The 11,312-nt window shown below is 31.2% G+C and overlaps 2 protein-coding genes across 2 annotated transcripts in view; one reads left to right on the top strand and one right to left on the bottom strand.

Moving 5' to 3' along the window:
- Positions 1-1,175: 1,175 nt before the first annotated feature.
- LOC144842792 (uncharacterized) lies at positions 1,176-10,065 on the top strand. Its single transcript, XM_078699330.1, has 7 exons — positions 1,176-1,382; positions 2,101-2,253; positions 3,145-3,302; positions 5,376-5,510; positions 7,516-7,603; positions 8,563-8,813; positions 9,485-10,065. The coding sequence occupies exons 2-7, from the start codon at positions 2,175-2,177 to the stop codon at positions 9,836-9,838; spliced, it is 1,065 nt and encodes a 354-aa protein (XP_078555456.1). The 5' UTR covers positions 1,176-1,382; positions 2,101-2,174; the 3' UTR covers positions 9,839-10,065.
- LOC144842774 (uncharacterized) overlaps positions 5,141-11,312 on the bottom strand; it is a 67,457-nt gene continuing 61,285 nt past the window's right edge. The window contains exon 10 of the transcript XR_013612175.1: positions 5,141-5,191. The gene's annotated coding sequence lies outside the window, so the exon portion shown is untranslated. The remainder of the gene's footprint in view (positions 5,192-11,312) is intronic.

The raw sequence follows: 11,312 nt of genomic DNA, 5'->3' as shown, positions 1-11,312 counted from the left end.
GACCGCTACATTTAATTTTTATTAGGCCTTCACGCTTTACTAGACGACCATTGTTCAAAATGTAAAGGCTGACAAAGGATTTAGGTATGATACATAAAATAAATAATAATATTTAATTTTTAACTCAATAATCATAATAATGTTTATTGCGTTTAATATAGAAAACATAACAAAATATATTAAAATAATGCCACCATAAAAGTTCAAGTATTTTGTGAATTTCATATCAATTATTCAGATCCACAATTTTTTTCTTTGTATTTTAAATACCAATTTTCAAATGGTTTTTGTAAAAATGCATTATAATATGAAATTATAACAAAGAGTGTCTTTGCCATTTGATTGATTACATAATCACATGACTGGATTTTGATTTTTTTTAATGACAAATGTGCATTCGACATTCCCAATACGGTAGTTGGTATCTGCTTTACTAAAAAGAAAAGTCAATCTTTCAAAGAATGAAACATTTTCTATCCATTATAAACATTATTTGGGACACCCCTATTTAGAGACACCCTTTATGAACAAGGGAAATGTTTTATCACCATGACCGACTCTATTCAGGGGACACCCCTATAGAGAAAACTTTGTTGGGTCTCCTGAAAGTATCTTCACAATAGGACGTGGCAAAACGGCTATGAGTACTCATTGGCTAAACCCGAAAAAGGCTAAAGACTACAGCGTTGGAGGGTTACTTACTGTAGGGTCCCTAAATCAGGGGCATCAGACCTCTGAGTTACTCCACTGGCAATAGGGAATCTAGTCTATGCCAACATCACCCTACAATTGGACTAACTACTGTAGTTATTCATAGGAATTCATATTAGTAACTGTCTGTTGCATCTGTACCAGGGGTATATACAAGGGCCTCCTCTAAATTTCAAAAATTGTAGATAGGACATCAAATTAGGTTCAGCACTTTTTTTTTACTACTCCCCTATTTCAAAATCCTGGATCAGCCACTGTGTACCACCATTCTATGAAGTGACCCAATAAACACCAACCTATAGATCCTGGTCTGGACTTCCCAGCCTAAAGAATGGTAAACAAAGAACAGATCATTAATACTAATATTGACTCAGAACATCAACAAACACTACAATTATTCACACGTACACAGAACGGGGACGCTGTTAAAATATATTGTTTGCGCTTCGTGGGTTTCAAACTTAATCAATACCTTTTATTAACTCAAATCAATAAGTGAGTTATGTTCATAGGTCACTCGCTGCGACCAATAGTTAGTACACAATATCTCGTTATTTTGTCTCTAGGCTAAGCTTTAACGTGGAGGTAGTACATTGAAGGAGTTTTTTCAGATGTCAAAAATGCTACTGATTGGACTACATGGTGTACATAAAACTGTTTAATTTTTTAAGGTAAGTTAAAGAGAAATACTAATTGAAGTTTCAATAAACATAGAGTATAACCTCTATTAAGGGGACACCTTTGGGGCAAAACAAAGTGTCTCTTTGGGGTGTTCCCTGAATTTAGTGAGGTGGATAGATAGTGTTTCATATTTCCTCTTGTTATTAATTCAGTTCATACTGTATGATTAATTAATCAATTAATACATTAATTAATACAAAATTTCTTTCTTTCTTTCTTTCTTTTATTCAATTCACAACATATTTTTCCATGACGCGTAATTAATAGGAAACCTACTAAATTTCAGCAATACTGTACAATTGAGTGTTTTACACATTTGACGTTTCATACAAAAATACATAATTATAATAAATGTGAGCTAATTTATGAATTTTATCAATTCATGGTATGTTTTTTTTTTTCATTTGTAGATAAATTTAATTTTTAAATCTAATTGGTTTTATAGTTTTACAAGATTACAAGTTGCCATAGAATATAATTATAATTTACTCTTTATAAACATGATATCTTAAATTATAAAGAAAATGTTAAATAGAAAAAAATGTTCAATTAAAAAAATTTATATTAATAAATGAAATGTGTGGAACGAAAAATGTAAGAAAAATTATAAAATCCAGCTGCATAAATGTGATTAACCCATGCGCATAATAACGGAAGATGACGATAAGATGATAACATCCAATTAATTTATTTTTTATTTATTCACAGAACATGTGCATCTTTTTTCATAATTCTGACATTGTGGAATTCTCTACCAAGTAAAAACTCAACTTCAAAAAACCATGCAGCACGCAACAATGAACGCTTTGAAAGTGTGTTTATACCTAACTATACAAATTGCAACACTGGTGGAATCAGATCGTAAGTTTACTTTCAAAATTACAAATTTACAAAACAACGATTCTTTAAGTTTACTCATGTGAGATGGGATTTAAATACAATTCTATTTCTAACACCCAATTCCTCACCTACACTAGAAACACACCTATAAGCATGGTTAAACCTGTTGTTTTTCATTTGACGGATTTTCTTAATTATATTTTGACAACCCTGGCGATTTTCCATGTGATTGAGTACTTATAACGATTGTGTATATGTATAAATGCTATGATACCTTACAGCTATATTTTGTTTTCACTTCTAGAGAAAAAAATCTTTCCATTTTACACCTGCAATATTTTGCGCATTAATCCTATTATTTTGCAAGTTTCTTAATTGTGTTTGTATAACCTTGGATTTTGTTCTTGAATTTCAATACAAATTTGAAAAAAAAAATTAAATATTCTATCAGGGTAGCAATGCTTAAAACCAGAACCTCTCAAATTCTTGGTTCAGAATTTCTGTTAAATTTAATTGTTTATCACCAGATTTTAATCGCATACTGTACGCAAGCATGCCGCATCAAGGTAGCCATAATGTGACAGTCTATACAGTATTGTTAGACTGACACTTTTAAATTCCCATTATGGAAAGTGAAGTTTTGTGAAATATAAACAGAAGAGAATGAAAATATTACAGATTTTCATTTTTACCGTAGGCCTAAATCTCAGTTTCTTGAAAAAAAAAATATGGGGATGAATTTCACACATGGTGATGAGAACCATATAATCTATTTACTAAAAACTACATTTTTAAAGATTTATACACTTAGAGAAAACAAAGTTGAAATATAATACAAATTGTTACTAACTAACACAGTAATTTACATTAGTACACACACATTTAAAATAATGTAACTACTTGTTCTGTCAGATCAAGATAGAACTATAGACCGAGGAGAAGGCTACTGCAAACATGACACAAAAAAACTTCTCACAAATTGTACACTTAGTTTCCATGGATACGAGATCAACACGTACACACGGTTGTATCAATGCAGCGAGCCAACCGAAATGATGGTAGTAACTAAGGTACTGTATGTATTTTTTACCGTTAAAATATCTTGAACAAAATTATTGATTTTACATTGTGAAAAAAAAATATTTATAGTTTGAAAAGTGTGTATTTTGTATGCAAGGTGTTTTTGAAAGTCAAAATTGATTTTATACTGTGTAGTGATTGATAGTCAAAATTACCTAAAGCTAGGATGATGTTATCTAGTTGGCTTGGAGATCTGCTATCAAATGAAAGATTCTATAATGAAGCTGATGATATATTACTTATGCTGTTTAAAAAAAGTAATATACTGTATTAGGAACAATGGAAAAATAATTTCTACTACAGTTACTGCAGTAATTATAATACAATTTGTTGTGGGGTGGGTTATTTAAGTATACACTGTTTATTGCAGTGTGACAGCCTCATATTTCATTTCATTTTCATATCTTTCTTTATTCTGGAAAACACATACAATACATAAGTATTGGTCTCCCATGAGCTCCAGATTTGTGACTTAACTACAAAATTAAAGCGAAATATACTGTACATATGTAAAAAAAAGAGTATTACTTTATATAATTGCTCTTAAATACTTCTAAATTCATTAATTGGTAATTTTGACGTAAATCAATTGGGAGGTTATTTCAGCGTTTAGAAGATCGGTAGAGGAAGGTCCTTTTACCTTGTAAGTTTGTCCATGTTGACTACAGTATGTGTGTTTTTATGATGAGTGGTGTGCATAAATATACTTCTACATTGAACCAAACTAAAATCATGCATTGTTGCATTGAAATAATTTAGCTACTGTCAGTAACTGCAAAATAATTTTGGCAGTAATAACAGAATTTCAGTATGATACAATTATTATTTATAGTTATCATAATCAGCCAATAAAATCCCCACATAATAGTAACTGTAATAATGATATATTAATAATAGTCCAGAATATTAATATTTTCAGAGTGCAATTAATATAAATTATAGCATTATTTATCGTCATGACAATACTAATAAAGATCTATCAACAATAAGGATATTGATATTACAAAACAATACTTTTCTAAAATTAAATTTAAGTATATTAAATCATAGAGAACAGCCAACAATGCATTTCATTATTAAGGTACATCTATGGCTTTCTTAATAAACGTAATATTTTTTTATAATATATTCTACATCTCCCTGAGGCAAGTTCTGTAAAGTACAAATTCAAAATCTATAATTCATTATAGATATAAATAGATAGCATATAGTACAATCAACTTGATAGTTGACAGACACAGTGATAACAATTATTATGGTACGATATAAGGTAATGAATATCTAAAAAGAATTTAAAATGCAATATTACTTGTTTAAAAGGAACTGTAGACAGAATACAGTAATGGGCATGAGACATGAAAATAATATTTTTTATAGCTTTAAAAATGTTTAATGATTAAAATTGGTATACAGAAATTGAGTGATTAGAAAAAATGTAGTGTAGGAATATGTTTTCAGAGTGAAGACACACCATTTGAATATGCTTCTGACATTTTTCAATTTTCCTTGGAAAACTAAGATTTCCCAACCCCATCTGTGCATCACAACAGGCACACATGACTGCAAACAAATATATTTAGAATGTGGAATAATAAATGGAGTTTGAGAGGAAATTGTTTCAGTGACCAGGTGATCTCCCAGAAAAGAAGTTCACCACTCATAGAACTCTGTTTTTTTCCCAACAGGTCTCTGGATAGATGGATCAGTTGTGGTCTATTTTTTAAGCTAATGTCTACACTATCAAACTGGTTTGACAAAAAAGTGTGATGTGCCCAAATATCGTAGTGATATGATCAAATACGGTAGCGATAGGTCATCATGTCCATATATGGGCACATCACATTTTTTTGTCACATAAAGTTTGATAGTGTAGACAGAGCTTTATGTTTTTGTTTTATATTGCAATCATGGAGCTATAAAATTAATTTTATAGCTCCATGTTGCAATGAAATAAGAATGTTAACAAAATAAAAGGCTTATAGGTTTTGCCAGTGTATTAAATTACCACAATTAAAATAAATCTTACCGTTTTTTGTTGTTGTTTTTTCTTCTTTTCTATTTAGGTCGATGGGTTGAATATTGATCACGAACGGGTGTTCGTAAACGATGATGAACGTGTGAAATTGAAAGGATACAACGAGGCCTTCATTCATGTTCAGATGCATTCAATCACAACACTAAATTCAATAGAGATTAAAGTGAGTATGTTTTGTAGTAAATTGGGTGGATAGGATGCCATTTTTAGGCCATGGGCCCCCTATTTCAAAATTCTTGATCTGCCACTCTCATGGTTAGCATTTGAAGAGGTTGGAGGTTTTCAGGGATGGTGGTGTAAAAGTTTGACAGAGAGGAGCTTGGGTTAACCACCACATTTATGGTTGTAGCTTACGTGTGGATTGTACGGTAGATGTTAAATTCTGGATAGTACTGTAGGCTTGCGCTCTTAAGTTTCTCCTGAGTATTATTTATTACGGGTTTTTTTAAAGGAAAATCTCATAAAAAGACAGCAAGACTTCTTATTAGCCTATTAATGAGGGAGGGATTATAATTCATCATTGAGGGAGGGGAACAACTCAGCAGCTATTAGAGAGAAAGATAGGCACTATGGTTGGGAGGTCTTATAGAAGATTCCCTTGGAAATGAAAAAACATACTGTAGGAATATTTTGGTGCAACGCAACACACGTTGATATGTTAGTCAAATCATGTTACAAAAGAAATAACACAATACATTGATACCACAAAAACATTACAGAAGCTATTACATCCTCATAACATGATCATTCAATTCACAAGATTTAACCTTAGCTTAGAATTTCCCAATCATATAGAGTAGGCGTCCCTTGTAGGAGTTATTAACTAGGATTAAAATAAATCACATAATCCTCATTACCACATATTAAGAGGATTAAATCTTTAAATGAACTTTTAATATCCACTGATTTTTCAAGGTGATAGGTCAAAGGGTATTATTTATTCATATTGCTCTTGGGCATTAACCATTCATTAGGCCAAAACTATAAAAAAGGGATTATCAGAAGTGATTATCAATAGCAGTAATGTTCAGGGTCATTATACCATGGAAAAATGATTATTACAGTACCAAAGGCACTAATGGTATTGACAGCAGTATGGTTTGGAATATTGGACTACCATGTGTGAGGCATGGGTTCAAGACCAGTTTACAAATCCTATGGATGGGACATGAAGATGTTGGCCCTATTATAAAAATAGCAAAAATTGTATAAACATAATAATAACAAGGTAACAAAAAAAAACCTCACTATCAATTACTTACAACATACAATTACAATTTATAATATATACAATAATAAAATACAATTTCTAGAACAAAACTTTGACATAATAATAATATTGCACCGCGATTATGGATTGAACTGTAGTAAGTTGCATTAGGCCCAATTATTTGATGGGGCTACATTTGTATGCTGTTTTAAAATTCGGAATAGTAGAGTGGGGTATTTTGTGTATTTTGCCATGATTTGTGTATTTTGGCAAAGCAGATTTGCATATTTTGGCAGGATTTGTGTATTTTGGCAAGAATAGCGCCCTCAATTTGCGTATTTTGGCATGATTTGCATATTTTGGCAAAGCATAGCGCCCTCAATTTGCATATTTTGGCATGATTTGCATATTTTGGCAAAGCATAGTGCCCTCAATTTGCGTATTTTGGCATGATTTGCGTATTTTGGCAAAGCATAGCGTCCTCAATTTGCGTATTTTGGCAAAATTCTTGCGTATTTCGGCAGGGTACTCACCAACCCTAATGGAATATAGTATGGTTTTTACTATACATTGCATGTGTGCACGATAAGAAATTACTTAGTTTTGTGTGTAAACAGGAGATCGTCTCCTGGTGTGCTGACCATGACAGAGTATCTAACATCACCTATTTAACAGAGTAATTTTTTTTTTTAAATAAGAAAAAAGCCAATATGAAAAGTAAAAAAGTCATAAAAACCCTAATGGAATATAGTATGGTTTTTACTATACATTGCATGTGTGCACGATAAGAAATTACTTAGTTTTGTGTGTAAACAGGAGATCGTCTCCTGGTGTGCTGACCATGACAGAGTATCTAACATCACCTATTTAACAGAGTAATTTTTTTTTTTAAATAAGAAAAAAGCCAATATGAAAAGTAAAAAAGTCATAAAAAGTTAATATATCTTAATTTTTTCAGGTATCGTACACATTTGATCAATTGGAGACTGTCGCCTACAATCAAAACATAACTCTTCATACTGAGCTATGTCCGCCAAAAAACGATGGTTTGTGTTATTTTGTTCAAGTAAAATTATTGCCTTTGGAAAAAAATGTATATTTCTAATTTTTTGGATGAAAAATTGATTTTTTATTAAAATATTTAGTAGAAGACATATGGTTTAGCATCATTAAATCTTTTCGTATTGAATTGAACAACCAACAGAAATAAAAATCTTCCGCTAATTATTATTATAAAAGAATAAATTGGTATTACCGTACAAGGATAAATTTGATCATAAAGCCTGCTGTCTCATAGATCCATATTGTAACAATGATTATTGAAATTTAGGCAAAATTCAGAGAGAAAAGACTGTGGACTGGTATATATATAATATATAATCCCATCCCCTAAATTCAGAGAGAAAATACATTGATGATAAATACATTACACTGTAATCCAAGTATATACACTCACCCATACTTTAGGTTAAAGATATATTGTCCCCCAAAAACATGAAAAATGAAGATTAATAAATCAGACTTTGAATAGGCCATTTTGTAGTTTTACAAAGTTAATCACTTCCGTAGAAAAAAAACTCAAAAAAATAATGTTTTCACTTATAAAATGACAAAATAAATGGTTAAATTCAACCAAAAACCTATTGGCTCGCAGCCAATGTGACTTTTTTTGCTATAAATTGCAGTATTTTCAGGTAAATAATTTTTTTTTTATCCAATATTTGGTCAAAGTGAATAACTATTGACATTAAAACGGCATATTCAACAACAAAAAATGTTTTTTCAGGGGGAAAATATATCTAGAGAGAGAAAAGACTTTTAAATATATTTGCAAATGTAATCCAAGTATAATCTCATCTTCTAATTTTCACAAATTGCTTTCCAGGCCCCCTGAGACTATAATTATAAATAAATCTGCCCAGCTAATACTGTTAGTGTACTGATACAGTAGTAGTTCCGTTTTGTAGAAACTAAACATCATTTTATATTCTTACCTTCAATGCAGATGGAAAGATCTTCACTCCGTTTACCATCACGATCCTGTCGGCCTTGGCATTTGTACTTTTAGCAGGAATGGTGTCGTTCTTTGTCCTATACAACCTTCACCAGCGACGTGCAGGCCATCAAACGAAGCTGATGTCCCAGATGGAGTCCACTGCCATGACAAGTCCTTATCAAGTTGGACCTTCTGAAAGTTCGCTTCGTATTGAATACAAGATTGCAGTTGAGTCACAAAAGACTTCCGATTCAGATGAGGTAAAGTAGAACCTCTATTAAAGGACCTAAAAAGGCTACACTATCAAACTTTATGTGATGTGCCCATATATAGACATGATGATGTCATATCACTACTATATTTAGGCATATCTACCATATTTGGGCACATCAAACTTTTTTTGTCAAACTAGTTTGATAGTGTAGACAGAGCTTTAAATAAGTGTGTCCTGTGTATAGTGGTTGGATGTAGTGTTAAATCATATAATAGGGACTTTTAATGTGCACAAAGTTCATGTCCACATGGGTCGTTGTCGTAGACTTTCCTGTTCACATGCCAGTGAATGTATGACGTAATTGGTGCAATTCCACTGGGTCGGTGGTACGTTAGGACAGACGTCAAAAGTCCACCCATACTTAGTCAGAGAGAAAATAGCAAAATGCCACTGAACTGAAGTAAATTTGGCAGTCGATTTTCCTGTCGACTTGTACATTCGCATATCATAAAAATGATGTCATATGGTATTAGTCAACATAGTGGACGTGAAAATTGAAAAGTTCCTACTTAATAGGAGTGTACACTTAATTGAAGATGTTTTACTGTGTATGGAACTCACAGACTTTTTTTAAAATTTTAAAAACTATCCCTCACAATCAGTAAACTAATGCCAGACATTTATACTTTTAAATTCTATTTTTTTTCTTTTTATTAGGTTTTAATGAACCCTGCTTTAGTTCAAATGACCAATCAAAAACAACTAGTTGATCTTGAAGTAAGCCGTTCTCGACCGAAGACGAGCAAGAAATCTATCAGCACAACCGCAAGCCGTGAAATAACTCGGTCTAAGCTGCGTTCTAGCAAGTTTAATAAAGATATCGTTCATCCAGAAAATATGGATGTTTCGTGTGCTAGGCCCAAGTCAAGTAAATTTGATCATGTTCACCCAGCAGTTAATAGGGACGCGATTCATTCTCACCCCACTGCAAACAAGGTTTACTTTGATTCTACGGTTAGCATGCTGCCTAAAGACTCTAGAGGGAGTAGGCATAGCTTGACACAGGTATGAGTATTTATACATGTAGATATTCAATATTTTAACTGTACAAATATGATGCATATATACTGCAATTGATAGATTTGAGACTATAAACTTTGAACATTTGTAAACCAGATTAAAAGATGAGTCACTGTAGCGAATACACAACAGAAAGCAAAACTGAAAATTCAAATGAAACGATTGATTAGAAATAAAATTTCATGTGCCATACTTGATTGACCGAGGAATGGACAAATCACCGTTGGTCCCGGAGTTGTCAAAGTACACAAAGTATTATAAAGTATTAAATTTAACATTTAATGTATAGCCAAATTTTGTAATCAATTTATTTTTTAAACTAAAAATAAAACTTTCATAATTTTACTTAAATTAATATTAAAACTTAATTTTCATTTTTTACAGTAAATAATGATCAATTTGAAAGTGCAATTTCCCAATTAATCCACCAAAACAAACAAAACAATGTACAGTACTATAATTTGTAATAATTTAATATTTGTATTTGTTTGTATGATCAACTAAAAGGCCTACAATAATTTGTTTTTACAAAGTTGTACATTTTTGGCAGCCTGAGATTAAGAAATATTTAAAAAAAAAGGTGGGGGGATCGAATAATGTGAAACCATCCCACAATGAAGAGGTTTATGATGGCCTGTGTTCGTTGCTTTTTACCAGGGAGAAAAAGTTATCATAATAGCACTAAACTCAAAATTTGTTTACTAACATGGTACTAACACCATCCGAGGTGAAGGGGTTCCCGTTTAGCCATTTATCTACCATATGTTAGGCTGGATATTTTTTTTTTTAAATAAATTAGTTATTAAAGACCAATTTTTACAATCAGGTCACAGAGAGGTCATCATGAATCTAATAAGTTATATATAATGACCTACTTTCTCTGTATTTTTCTGTTGGCTTAACATTGGTTAAATGCAAATGCAAATAATTTTTTTTGTTATTTGTGTTTTAAAAATGTTATATTGCTGCAGACTTTAAACAAATTTACACATCATTTTATACCTTCTAAAACTAGAAATTTGAATGAAAAGTCTAGTAAAACAAAACTTTTATAATTAAAAAAAAGCAATATAATGTTAATATATGTGTATGTTTTACACTAAAGTGCGTATGTTTTACACTAATTTACGTATGTTTTACACTAATAATATGTGTGTGTTTATACGAATGTGCAAATACTTTATTACAAAGACCGATACTGAAACGTATCGCTTCTTGGAAAATGGACATTTTTATGTGCTTTATTTAATAATTGTACTGTACCTTCTAAGATAATTAACATATTGTTGCAACATTATTACATTTCATTGCTGAATTTCTTTATGGTCATGTATTGTAACAAAATTATATCTTACTGTTAATGTTTCTGTAGTATTATATAATTAATACATAAAGTCTATATACCAAAACCTATGTATATATGTGATACTTGCCATTTCAGTTACCTCATTTTAAGTTGTAAATA

The sequence above is a fragment of the Antedon bifida genome, chromosome 5 (genome assembly GCF_963402885.1).
Source record: "Antedon bifida chromosome 5, ecAntBifi1.1, whole genome shotgun sequence".
Lineage (NCBI taxonomy): Eukaryota > Metazoa > Echinodermata > Crinoidea > Comatulida > Antedonidae > Antedon > Antedon bifida.
Note: the sequence above shows the minus strand (reverse complement) of the source record. Positions and strands in the feature narration are given on the sequence as shown.

What these genes read in the sequence shown, in the direction of transcription:
- LOC144842792 (XM_078699330.1), top strand. Translation starts at nt 2,175, where the DNA reads ATGCAGCACGCAACAATGAACGCTTTGAAAGTGTGTTTATACCTAACT. An exon ending in AAATGATGGTAGTAACTAAG is followed by an intron (nt 3,303 to 5,375) that starts GTACTGTATGTA and finishes TTTTCTATTTAG; the next exon opens with GTCGATGGGTTGAATATTGA. An exon ending in ATGTCCGCCAAAAAACGATG is followed by an intron (nt 7,604 to 8,562) that starts GTTTGTGTTATT and finishes CCTTCAATGCAG; the next exon opens with ATGGAAAGATCTTCACTCCG.